At 45.3% G+C, this 14,469-nt stretch overlaps 1 protein-coding gene across 1 annotated transcript in view; it reads right to left on the bottom strand.

Moving 5' to 3' along the window:
• Positions 1-14,469, bottom strand: part of LOC308100588 (inactive phospholipase D5-like) — a gene marked incomplete at both ends in the record, with an annotated part of 109,016 nt that overhangs the window by 31,288 nt on the left and 63,259 nt on the right. The window contains one exon of the mRNA XM_080449656.1: positions 5,860-5,996. Within this exon, the coding sequence (XP_080305782.1) occupies positions 5,860-5,996 (137 nt within the window). The remainder of the gene's footprint in view (positions 1-5,859; positions 5,997-14,469) is intronic.

Below are 14,469 nucleotides of genomic sequence, written 5' to 3'. Positions count from 1 at the left end.
ACACAGACGAGGCGAAAACATAATCTCCGACTACCGGCCTTTTGGCCTGACGGGGATAATACATCTACAGATGGTGACATGGGGGGTGTAGAATACAATGACAGCACAGAGACTACAGATTATGGGTACATTCAGCCAGCTCTGCCAACCCTTGGCCTATTTGATTCCTTCCCAGCTGCACAGTGTGGATCAATATGAACTACCTTCTCAGCCATCTGACACCAGGCTATTAGACATGTACAACAGCCATCCATTAGAATAGCATTTAGATTTTTATCAGATGAGATGTTTTATTCACTCCAGACATGGAAACCAGTATCATACACGTGCTGCAACAAAATAAAACAGCAAGCCTAAGAGCCAATATGAAACCTGAAAATCAATTAAAAGGGTGTGTCATGATATTCTATTCTAGCCTATTCAAAATCACTTTAGATTAAGGTCACCCACAGTGAAAAAATGAAATTTCTTTGAGGATGTGGCCAGAGCTTCTTAAATTAATTTTTGGCTTGAATTTTAAATGCCAGTCAACATCCTGTGATACTGTTGTGAGTCAGGAAGTCAACAGAGATTACTCTCCCCATGTGTCATCATAGGGCTTCGATGGCAACAGCCCAACAGGAGGCCTGCACTCGTTATTATCACCAGCTCCAGATGATTCATGTCTCTCTGGAGGAAGAAAATGATTAAAAGGGCAATCTAAATTACAAAAACACTAACCGCCTGTGACATTTATACATCACAAAATCCCAAACAATCAAACCAGGCTGGCTAAAGGGCACAGCAGAGCAGCTGAATGAATCAGTACCATGCTGTACAAAGGCAGGGTAGGTTATCAATCTACTGTAACCTGCGGACTCAGTGAAAATAAAGTTGGAATTCATATTCAACCAGGGATCATTTTTCAAAGTCTGAACACTCTTGATTTGATAAATGACCATGCCTCGATAAAGCTGCACAGGCAATTCACTCTTCATGTTACAAATGCAGGAATTTGAAAATACATGCAGCACTTCCTGAACTTGACATTCATTTCAGCCAATTGTACGTTTTGATTCTGACCAAAATGGATGACAAATTCAGGTCTGTCTGCCTTTCACACTTTCCTCAATCTTGTGTTTATCTCATTCCATCCCCAAATCTACCTTCTTTCCCCCCCATTACCTCTTCCTCCCTGCCTCTTATTCTGTTTGGTGTTGTTCCGCACCACCCAAGCAGGGGTGTAGTGGAGGAGGAGCGCGGGGGAGCGGCGTCCCCTCACTTCTGAAAATAGGATTTGGGTTTTGGTCAATTGATTTAGTTTTGTGGTATATTGCCCTTATTTGCTTATATTTTATGAACAGTATGCAAGTTAAAACCAGATAGAAATGATACTAAAAGTTAAGAAGAATAATGCGTTGATTCAGACCCAGCCTGGCGTCTGCTAATCAAGGACACTCTGCTAGGTGTGAATGGCGATTTACATCTCCATTGTTAACCTGAAGACATCAGTCTGGCTTCCTGACAGGCAGGATACAGACAGATAGAGACACTGATCAAAGGAGTTGATCAACTGGTGGGGGGATTCTCATTGACCCCCACTCACAAGAACGTATTGTAATGTGAACCTAGAGTATAAGAGTGACTGTAAATGACTTGTGAAGGAGTGCTGTCTCCACACGCCGTGAGGCTGGGGGTGGACAGGGGCTCTGCCCCTGGAAGCTTTGCTATGCTGTTGTACTTGAATGCTGAATAAACCCACTGAATGATTCTGAACATGGACTCCGGACGTCTTCTCCGCTTTAATATCTCAAACCAGCTAGGCCTGGTAACCCGCATCATGGCACCTAAAATATACGACAGTTTGTTTTCATATTACGTTGACACAAAGCTGTCACCACAACCTGCAGCGGAGGAGGCCAGGCAGAGCCCATCCACCGATTGGTTGTGATATCGCCCTGACAACCAACAACAACCAATAAAACCCACGGCTGACTCAGCTGACTGTCCCTCCGGGCTATAGGATCTATCCTAAACTACGGTCTCCTGGAGATGGGATCATAAAACTCGAGTCAGGCTGCGCTCACAACAAAACTGTGTCCTTGTATTTTAGTTATAAAAAAAGTCTTGTTGAGAGCAAAATGAATGGCTCAAGGGGGTAATGCTTTACAAAAGAATCCCCTTATCTGATTGACCATCTTGTCAGCGTCTGATAGCCTAGTGAAAGTAATTAAATTCGCTCTGGTCAAACCCCATTCAGCAGTTGATTCATTCTGCAGTGGCCTTATAAATAAAACCAGCAGCTACATTATGTCTTACCGTTTGTCAGTAGAGTTGCAGCTTAATTCCATACATTGCATTTATTAGATAGCCTACATACACAGCCACAGAAAACACAATGCATTTTCGTAGAGGATTTTCAGTGCTCCTTGCGTAAGCTACTCTTCCATAATTAATTGCACGACAGTCAGCTGTTTTAACTAAAAGTTCTGGCAGAAAACGTGTATTTAGTCAAATATCTCCACTTTTCCATGATATTCACTCGGACAACATTCTCTGCGTGATGAGATAACATTCATAGCAGCAGCAAAAACATGCAGACTTCCTTCAATGAACGCATATAGGCTATGGATGGGACACACAAAAAATTACAGGTGCATCGTGGTTGGTACTGGATCACACGATAACAATTACAATGCTGCCGAGATAATCTCTCCACGAACATGCATTGAGTGTTCATATGGCTGTGTATGGAAGACACGCAATAATATCCTGCTGTATTGTAGCCTTATCACTAGAAAAACTATCCGACGTACATCTGCTGGTCTTGTACAGTGGGAAATTAGACCGGAGCAAGCGTCAGATAAATTATATAAGTTGTAACTAAACTATTCACATGAATCACATCCATTTGCTAGGAAAAAATACACCCTTTGCCATGCGCTTGTTGCCATGCATAGGCTCACATGTATATTTCTGTCATTCATATCTATTGATGTAATTCACATTTGAATGCTATTCGTAACATATGCGCACGTGTGTTATGGGGCGCTCCCCCACTTCTATAGCGCTACAACACTGCAGCCAAGCACCCCTCGTTGCCATATACTGCTCAATCGCTCCCTCCCTCTCTCTGCACTCTCCGAAGCCTTGGGGTCCTTCACAGAACAGGAGAGAAACTTTACAGTTTGGAATTACATTTCACAGCCTTCATCGGATGAGAGGGACGTCAGACAGATGGCTCTGCAGGGCTGTTAAGCAGCTGATTTGGTGAGAGAGAGAGAGAGAGAGAGAGAGAGAGAGAGAGAGAGAGAGAGAGAGAGAGAGAGAGAGAGAGAGAGAGAGAGAGAGAGAGAGAGAGAGAGAGAGAGAGAGAGAGAGAGAGAGAGAGAGAGAGAGAGAGAGAGAGAGAGAGAGAGAGAGAGAGAGAGAGAGAGAGACAGACAGACAGACAGACAGACAGACAGACAGACAGACAGACAGACAGACAGACAGACAGACAGACAGACAGACAGACAGACAGACAGACAGACAGAGAGAAAGTGAGAGACCCTGAGGCGAAGGAACTCCTGCCTGAGTGTTAAATTGAATGAGGGGTGTGCAGTAGAGGTGTAGAACACAGAGCAGACCTGCAGCGTCAGCTGGGCCACAACTCCTGTGGTGTTGTGTTGAGACGTTTTGTCTGAGATTCTTACAGTTTAGGCATTTAGCAGACACTCTTATCGAGAGCGGGTTACAAAAGAGGAAAGTCAGAGTAAGCGGCATGCACATTTGTCAAACAACAATTCTTCAAATGCAAACTGATCTTGAGGAACACTGTTAATTAATCTAAATTAATTCACCATGTTTTAGGGAACATTCAGAATCTAATTGAATTGGGCATCAAAGTGTTGCAGAAGTAAAGTTCCTGCCGACGACCATGGAGAAGTGGGGTCCGGGGGTCCTCAGCAATTAGTTAATATAATGGTGAAACTCTTCACTGTCAGTTGAAAAGAACTGGCTGGCGACTTCATGTGCATCAGACAAGAAGTGGTTGTCTAAACATTCCCCAGAACAAACAGTAAGTGTTGCCAGTGACAGTGACAGTTGTCAGTGTAGAAACATGAGAGATATTAGCAACAACTACATTGGGAAGGAAAAAACAAAGACAAAGACTAAACAGGTGATAAAAAAAATGATCTTAAATATTCCTTCCTTGCATTGCAGGGAAATTGGCCAATGGCAATGTCAGCAGCATGACGTTTCAAGGTTTAAATAAATAAATAGCAACAGTCCTCCTGCAGTGACAACATGGTTTCCATGGTGATTATACAAAAATATGGCTAGACTGTCTAGACTCGAGGGAGTGTGGTGCCCGCTGTCGAGTAGTTCGGCTGTGCGGTTGTCCAGAACAGCCAATCCGACCGATATGTCCATATATACTGGGCATATATGGATATCCAGTTGTCCAGAACAGCCAATCCAGGGCATATCGCATATGGTCAAATATATTCCAATTTCAATGAATGACACTTCATTTGAAAGCTTATATTCTGTACTTTAATAATCTGTAAAAAACAGAAAAATGACAAATGCCTACTTGCGGCCTATATCATTGTACTCAGTCACATATGGGCATGCCAATATATGGGCATATACTGATGACATCAGGGATTTCCATATGGGCAATAAGTGACATGGACTGACAGATACAAAGATCTCCATATATGGGCATAAAAGGGACACATGCAGACAGACAGATACAGAGATCTCCATAAATGAGCACAAAAGGGACACAGACAAAGCCTGGCAAACGCCTGACAAAGCCCCCGACACTATGACACTTGACGTATCGGTCGGATCGGCAGTGTGACGTAGTTGTGAGGGCCACCTAGCGGCCCGAACCTCTAGTTGCCTATCGTCAGCAGAATATTGCTGACACACCCACATCAGTACAGAAGAGAGAGATTTCATTATGAAATTCAGAGTAAACATTGTGCTGTTGTTGTTTTTTTTATCAGCCGAGGGCACCAGTTTACTCCCCTCAAACTAAAGAGCTCTGCAATTTTTCTTGACACGTTGTGAGCTTGTACATTGGCTATTTTCAGCACTGCAATTTTTCTTGACCCGTTGTGAGCTTGTACATTGGCTATTTTCAGCATCCGAGACCATCGTACGACTAACTAAGTATAAATCAGGCTTAAAGCGGTCACAAATCTTTGGTCTGAACTAGGCTGAAAAGCCCCGATAGTAGCCTCCAAGACATCATGCTGCTCCATACATCCAACTGGACCAAAGTGCTTTGAACCGACCGACCGTTCAACATTTAATTGCAATCCTATCTCTAGCGGGGCTACAGATGAGAGGCTGCAGGGGAACAATGGTTGTGTGAAAGTGTTGGTCGTTCTGCAGCTCACCGGCAGTGGTGGAAAAAGTACTCAGATATTTTACTTAGGTAAAAGTATCAATACTGCAATGTAGAAGTACTATGTTACAAGTAAAAGTCCGGAATTCAAAATTTACTTGAGTAAAAGTACAAAAGTATTGGTATCAAAATGTAGCAAAAGTAAAAGTACTAAAATGTTTGAAAATAGCAGATCTACAAGCTCACAACGCGTCGCATAGATCGGCTATTTTCTAATAGCCTAGGTATAAAATAGGGCTAAAGTGGTTAATGTATATTTCATAATGTAATAATTTATATCTGCAAAGTAACTAGTAACTGAAGTTTTCAAATAATTGTAGTGGAGTAAAAGTACAATATTTGCCTCTGAGATGTAGTGGAGTAGAAGTAAAAGTATAGACAATTGGAAATACTCCAGTAAAGTAAAAGTACCTCACAATCTTACTTAAGTACAGTACTTGAGTACATGTACTTAGTTACTTTACACCACTGCTCACCTGCAGGTCCTCCTACAGTTCTCCTCTGTGATCCCGTCCTCGTCCTCGCCCCAGAAGTCCACGGACGAGAAGATGAGTGCCGTCAGAACGGCGAAGCAGCACACCAAGGCGAAGATCACAATGCACTTCTGCTGAGACTGCAAGGAGAGAGAGGGAATGGAGGGGGAGGGGGAGGGGGGGCACAACAGCATTGATTTTCAGGGTTTATTTTCTACTCACCTACGCCACAAACAGAACAAGGCCAAAGGGCCCCAACCTTAACTCCTAGTGTCCCAGCTGCTGATGTGTGTTTTAATGCACAGCTCAGCACATTGATGCATGATAGAGAGGAGAAAAGTACAATAGCTGGGGAATTCTACAAAAACATAAACCGGCCTTGCTTTCATATGGCCTCATTATGTTTTCAAGCTGTCATTTCAAAGGACAAGATGGCAAGGAGGAAGAGAAACTGAGAGGAGGGTCAGGGGACACAGGAGTGAGGATTGGAGATGGAATAGGAGAATGATAGATTAGGAAAGAGAGAGAAGAGACAGAGGAAGGGAGAGAGTCAGAGAGAAAGCGAGGGAAGCAGGGGGGAGCATGATCGCAAAAGACAGAGAGAAAGTGATGACGACGGAGAGAAAGAGAAACTGATTGTATGTCTCATTTGTTTCACAGAACATTTCCTGGCTTGCCTTGCCATCCATGACAGAAGATGTTTAGTCATTCTCTCTCTCTCTCTCTCTCTCTCTCTCTGAGCGCACCTAGCTGCAGCAGGGAAATCACTAAACCCATATTTTTCTATTTAAGTCTTAATTTTAGTTAACATGGGTCACATTTGGGTCAAGATGGTCCTATATCAGACAGGACGTGAGGGTCACCCCGATCCAGACGGACAGTCAGCATGTGAAGGAGATGACCTCACAGCTGTTCCCCAACCAACAACTCAGCTTAAAATCTGTATAAGATAATGAGTATGTCGCCCACACAACCTGTTCATGGGTGTTCATGGGTCAATGTTCACTAATGATGAATGATGCATTTCAAATGGGATTTGTTTGTTCATTGAGTACATCTACCATAATATCTGTATGTAGGCTACTTCGCAAAACAACACAACATTTGGCCATGGTTTGAGTGTATCGGGAAGCAATTACGGGAAAGAAAATAGTGTCATGGGCTCATCTCACAAACAACCCCTCTGGGTGCAAAAAACAGCTTCTGTTGAGTCTCTGTGAAATACAGTCACGATCCATTATTGATGAGTGAGAAATTGCTGCTGTGTCCTACTGCTATTTCCCTGGGGACCGTTGGACCTTGGACTCGATTCCACAAACGGCGCAAACAACTGCCTTCTAAACACAAGTGCTGTGGGTTTAAAATCTGCCTCAACTAAACTGGAAAATGGAACAATGGAAGCAAATGCTACAGCATGCCCTAAGCTCCAGTCAAGTTCAGTTCAGTGACCATAACAACTGATGCTTTCAGTATACAGTATGTGACTCAATTCATTTTCCAACTTAAAACCGTACATACAAATACCATTTGGGCATTCTTCAATACCATCACTATAGCACATTTAAGAATCGAAATGGGCTTTCCAATCATCAATTCAACTGTTGCACACTGTGTAAGAGGCTGTATGACTTGTGTTACTGCATGCGAACTGGAACGTCAGATTTAGAGCTGTTGAGATCCTGTTAAGATCATTCTGAACCCTGACAAATCCCCTATTTATCTAGGACAGGCTGGGATTCCTGGCTGTGTGAGAGATGTGTGAGCTCCTAAATGGAAGATCACACCCATGCATAATATTCAGATCAGATATTTATTTCCATGCTACTGTAAATCGAACACATGTTCACTGTGTGACCTCCAGCAAACATAAGCACAGCTGTGCCTCAGCGGGTGCAAGCTGACCCATCCTCATCCTCCGTGACTTTGTATCGTGTGTGCGAGAAGGTGATGTTAGCCGGGTTCATTTACATGCTCACCATCCGTCTCTGGCAGTTCTCTGATGCACAGCATGGTTTTCAGTCAGCTGACTATGACCCTCACATGATGACACCGTCCCTTTTGCTGTCTGACACCTAAGTTTCACAGTACTGATTGAATTTCCCATAATTGTGCTGGAGAGGTGGTGAGTCGTGCATCATTAGCCGAGTTCTGGATGTACTCTCATCTTTATCACATTTAGTGGTAAAATTTTATGTTATACCTCAGCATGGAGCCATGAGTCACTGGTTTAAAAATATCTACTTTCACTTCATGTGGGTTGTATATCAGACATTACTGTTTCTTATTGAACATCAAAACCTATTCCTAAACACACAAGTTGTAATGTAGCTACTGTATCTCTGTTATCTGTTGTTACTGTAGAGACAACAATACAGAGTGGGATGTTTGTTTAACCACTTTCAACCTGGTATCCATTATAGGGGAAAAATGGAAAAAGCCTAAACTAGAAAAGAGTGTTCCTCGGAGCACAGGTCTCCGCCAGGCCTACCCAAACTTTGGAAGGCAGTCAGTCATAGCCACTTGGAATGGGATCTGAAAAACCTAGCTTTGGACAAAATCTGTAGGGGTAGTAGCAAAAACGCAAAATCTGGCACAAGTGGCCGGGCTTATAGAATCCAAGGATCACATGACTACAGAGATATGGTGTACTGAATTTCGTGAGGTTTGGACAAAATCTGTAGGAATAGTAGCAAAACATTTGTTTTGCAACAACAACAAAACATGGCGGAAAACTTGTCAGGTGGAAATTGTGTGACCTATGGTTCAAGAGTAGTAGGCCAAAACATGAATCTGCCTTTTATAGCGCAATTTGAAAAATGTAGGGTGGCATTTCTTCCTTGGCCTAGTGGGAATGTGCATATAGAGATAATATGTACCAATTTGCATGATGTGTGGACACAATCTGTAGGAGTAATATAAAAAAATAAATTGTGCAAAAATCGGCCCCCTGGTGGTGCTATAACAGGCAGATGTGAACATTTAGGGCAGAGGTTCTGCTCTGGCCTTCAGGGAGTGTGCGTGCACAGTTTCACGTTGATCGGTCCAACGGTGCCGGAGATTAGCTGTCCACAGACGGACGGACGGACAGACACGGACTCACACACACACACGGACTCACACACACACGGACGGATGGACACGGGCGAAAACATAGTCTCTGCCACGCCTTCGGCCTGGCGGAAACAATAAGTATAAATATCTACAAGTCACAGCCATAGACCATATTCACACGGCGGCCATGTTTCTATGAAGTCAATGAAAGTAGCCACCCCGGGTGGCGGCACTTTCAATGTTAAATTCCAATATGGCCGCTGCGTGAATATGGTCTATAGGCGTGTGACCCAGGGTCGTTGGACAAGAGAGATACAGTTTAATGCAGTTGGTACAACGTAAGTTCAGGAGGGAAGAGAACAATAACAGATAACAATCTCCTCCCCCATGTAATCGCCTCCAATCTGGCTGAACTCCTCCCAAGCTCACCTGCTTGTGATCCCTTTGATATATCAACTCCTCCCTTATCTCCTCCCACCAAGCTAATCAAGGGTTGTATTTATACATGAGCCATGACCACCGTCACTTGTCAGTCAATCTGTTTCTCGCATGGAAGCAGGACGCACACAAGCTCAGGCTCACCAACACGTTGCTCCGTCGGTCGATTAAATAATAGTTAATCACGTACCACAAAACCCAACACTTCTCCTGCTTCAGCCCACAAAACCAGGTGCCATCTCGTACTCCAGCGATGACATCGCCAGTATCCAGCGTTCGCATGCGAGATCAAACACCAATGACCATACATGTCCCGTTTCATCCCATGGCCACCCACTTCCACACGTCTCGTCAGCTACCCCGTTTGCGCTCGTTTCGCGGCTGTACCGGTTCGGCGTGTTACAACGTCACTCAGTGCTATCCCAGTGCCAGCCCGGACCGCCGCGGTATTTCGAGTCACCTCCGCGGCCACGCCTTTTAACAAGCTCAACACTCCTCCCCTCATTCCCCTCACCAGCCTTCCATTGCTTAATTTATCAAAAAATTACGTTTTATCATCACGATGCACGCAACACCATGCATTTATTCTATCCACCGGCTTCATACTCTCACTCTAGCATTCATACTATGCATACTGCCTCACCGTTGCTACTAACAGTGTTGCTCCCTCCAGTCTGAGCTATGCTAGCATCATGCTCCCATGCTAGCATTCATACCTTACACACTACCAATATCCTGTGGTTATACTCGCTACAATGTTCCTACTGAACTAATGTTCAGTAGGAACATTAGTTCCTACTGAACAGGCCTGTTTCTGTTGTTGCCCTCCATGTACAGCTTTCGGTCAATTTTGAGTGTTGTAAATGAGATGTATAAATAAGTTTGATTTGAATGTTTGTACTGCACCGCTTCCTCCACAGACATGGCCGCCTGGTGCTACAAACATTGTTTCCTCCACAGACCTGGCCGCCTGGCGCCACTAACATTGTTTCCTCTACAGACATGGCTGCCTGATGCCACTAACATTGTTTCCTCCACAGACATGGCTGCCTTTCAGCCTTGCAGCCACAGCCAGTGACTATCCACTCGGCTTCCAGCGCTATACTATCCCTCCATCCCCTCCCAGCCACTCCTAGTAAAGCTCGCCCCCAGCGCTCCCCCCCAGCGCTCTCGCCCCCAGCGCTCCCCCCAGCGCTCTTGCCCCCAGCGCTCCCCCAGCGCTCTCGCCCCTAGCGCTCCCCCACAGCGCTCTCGCCCCCAGCGCTCCCCCCACAGCGTTCTCGCCCCCAGCGCTCCCCCCACAGCGCTCTCGCCCCCAGCGCTCCCCCACAGCGCTCTCGCCCCCAGCGCCCCCTCCCACAGCACTCTCGTCCCCAGCGCTCCCCCCACAGCGCTTCGCCCCCAGCGCTCTCTCCCCTCTCTCCCCTTCATCCTCTCGCCCCTCTCTCCTACATCCTCTCACCCCTCTCTCCTACATCCTCTCACCCCTCTCTCCTACATCCTCTCACCCCTCTCTCCTACATCCTCTCAGCCCTCTCTCCTACATCCTCTCACCGCTCTCTCCTACATCCTCTCACCCCTCTCTCCTACATCCTCTCACCCCTCTCTCCTACATCCTCTCACCCCTCGCCCCTCCATCCTCTCACCCCTCTCTCCCCTCCATCCTCTCTCCCCTACATCCTCTCGCCCCTCTCTTCTCCATCCTCTCATCCTTCATTCTCTCACCCATCATCCCCTCATCCTGCACCCCTCCACCCCACCCACTGTCCCAATCCTGCACCCTCCCACACCCACCCACCGTCCCCTCATCCCTCACCCCTCCACCCCCACCCACTGTCCCCTCATCCAAACCCCTCCACCCCCATCCACTGTCCCTATCCTGCAACCCCCCACCCCCACCCACCGTCCCCTCATCCTCCACACCCCCACCCACCGCCCGCCGTCCCCTCATCCTCCACCCCCCGCCCGCCGTCCCCTCATCCTCTCGCCACTCAGCTCTACGGACCCCAATGCCAAATAACTCAGGGTTCATTCCCCCCCGGAACCACCAACTACCACCTGCTCCTGGACCAGCACTCCTGGACCGCACCAACCCTCGTCGTCACATCACCTTTGTCCCATTACCCCTTACTCATCTCCATCACGCCACCCTTCTCCCATTTCCCCTCCACCCCGTCCTCGCTAAATCACCCTCGATACCCTCGCTCCTTCGCCACCCCGTGTTAATCACCTCACCACCCGCTCCTTGCTCCTTCTCCACCTCACCCCTCATCACATCTTACCAACCCTCCATCCCCTCATCCCACTTGCCTGCCATCCCTCTAACTTCACATCGTTAACATCGCACATCCCCCCATTCCTCCATTGCTCAAACAATCCATGCTGTCTTCAGATTCAATAAATACAACCCAACTCTATTATGTTTGATGGTGTGGTCTTTACTAGTGAACATGGTGTTATTCCTCAACAGCAGATGTGGTACTAATGTTTGCGGGAAGTACAATTTGCATGCTCAATGAACGTTTACAGCAGACAAGAAAGACACAAGGCTCCTGCACAATAATGTATGCATTTGAGTGCAAGTGCGTGGTACGGTATGTGTTTTTCAAGGAAAGGCAGGGACTATATATGGAGAGGTCACACTCAACGTGTGTACCAGGGGCGTGTTAGTGGACACCATACTGTAGCATGGTGTAACAGAAATCGATAGACCTTCAATTACACAAACCCTTCTATCCTACAGCAACGGCAAAATAAATAAATAATAGAGAGTTCAGTGCTCTGTAGGCCTATATTAATGGAGCTCAGCCACAAAGTAATCACTCAACTTAAAATTAAATAGATTGTGGTGATTCACTCTAAATACAAACCATTATTAACCACAAAGCCACAGTATGTACAGCTTATTAAGACCCTTAAGGGAGATTGTGTGAGGAAGGGAACAGAAGACCAGTGAGTTTAATTTAACGTGTTTAATCTATGTTTGTATCTTGTTTTTGTTGAAAATGTTATCCATTCGAACATGATTGTATTGTCGATATAATAATAAAAACAATTGATAACAAAAAAAAATGTAACGTGTTTAATCCACTTTCCACACTGCCCCAAACAGAAATTTGGGGCAGTGGTTCTTCTCTGGCATCCACGGAGTGTGTGTGCACAGTTTCACGTCAATCAGGCCACGGACGGACGGACAGAGGGCAAAACGCCCCTCCTGCTCGGCCTGGCGGAGACAAAGATGCTTGCCAAGTGTTATATGAAAGTCCTACTGAAAACGCAACACAGGAGGTTAGTAGAACTTGAACTTAACAAAAGTTGCTGGCCACAGTATCACTGTTGACACAGGATAAGAAAAATATCAGATAGGGCTGACTGACAGCCGTAACAGGTTACAGGCGACCTGTATCAATTTACAGTTTAGGCATTTAGCAGACAGTCTTTATCCAGAGCAACTTACAATAAGCAACGTAAACACATACATCAAATGCAAGAGAAAGTGTAGTGCCTCAGTAAACTAGGATCACAGGTAAACCTGAACCTAGCATCAGTCTACTCTAAACAATATACTATAAAAAAAAATCTGTACATTGAAACTATAGTATCAACTACACACATTCGACGTATATTCTGATTGCTACCAACATGTAATAAACTGCTCCAGAATGCCACAACCCCCCTCCTTCCTAGCACACAACCACACCCCACTACTATAATTCAGCCAATTTCCTTGTGTTACAAGGGATTAAATCAGACCCAGTGTTCTGGTAATTAATCTTCTGAGGTCACTGATGGCATAGCTGTCTCGCTGAAGAATGAGCACAATGGCAAACTTCATATATTGGTGTTCCCCCTAATGTAATCTTCTAGGATGAAAGGAACATTGAGCACTACAACTCCGACCTTGAACACAGTAAAGTCCTCAACATTAATTTAACTCTGAGGGTTAAAAGTTTTATTGTGTGTACTTCGTAGTTGCTTATAATGTTGGAGTTATAGGAGATTAAGCTTATGAGTTGATTTGTTTTTCCCAAAAAGATTGATGGCAATGACAAAGCTATAATGTTAGGGGTGACTGTTCATTAAGTTACATCAAGAGTGTAAAATGAGAAATGCTCTACCAAAGAGACACATGGCCATGAATCATAATTGATTCAGAGTCTGCTCAGAGGCTGTTTTAAAAATGTCCCCACAGAGCCTCTGTGAAGAGAACCAGTGTGCATGGTGTGTGGCACGGTGCCAATCTTACTGTCACGCATGCAAAAACACACAAATATGAATGACCTCTCTCTTACTGTCACACCCCCCCCCAATTAGGCATATTCACACACACACACACACACACACACACACACACGCACGCACACACCTTCACTCTTTTTCTGTTTCTCTCATTCGCTGTACCCATTTCTCAGTCCCATCTTTCTATCCCCCCATCCCTCTCACTCTCACACGCACACGACACGCACACGCACACGCACTCAGGAGGTGAAGGCTGGGCAAGCCGGATGTTTATATAAGTTGGCGCATTCTACCGGCAGTGGCTCAGGAGGTAGAGTGGGCTGCCTGGAAGCCGGAAGGTTCCCTCCTGGCTGCATGTTGAAGTGTCCTTGAGCAACACTCTGAACCCCCTGCTCCCAATGAGCAATGAGCCTTGCATGGTTGCCTCTGCCATCTATGTGTGAATGTGTACCGCATAAGACGTAATGTGTCATAGTGCCATTGCGGTGCAGTGTGTGATTGGATGAATGTGAAGTACAGTACATTGCAAAACACATTTGGGTTGTCGGAAAGACTACAAAAAGTGCTGTATAAGTTAAATTCTGTCCATTCATTGCCATCCATTTACCTATCTGTCAGCTAGATGGAAACCTATTTGCTTTAAATAGTTTTGTGGACAGTGGTAACAATGTCAATTAGATAGAATAGGCTACATTTTCGAAATATCCCAAGTTATGTCCCACTGCAAGGTAACCCGCTGCATTGTTTAGTTTTCAAATACAGTGGGACAATTTAATTACCAAAGTAAACTAGCAAAGCGGATGATACAGAAGTAATGGCTCCCTACAGCATCGTGAAAGCACTGATGAGATAAAAGCTGGCGTATAAGCTGATAAAATTGCTCCA

The sequence above is a fragment of the Gymnoscopelus braueri genome, assembly GCF_963280865.1.
Source record: "Gymnoscopelus braueri genome assembly, chromosome: 14".
In the NCBI taxonomy this organism is placed as follows: domain Eukaryota; kingdom Metazoa; phylum Chordata; class Actinopteri; order Myctophiformes; family Myctophidae; genus Gymnoscopelus; species Gymnoscopelus braueri.
Note: the sequence above shows the minus strand (reverse complement) of the source record. Positions and strands in the feature narration are given on the sequence as shown.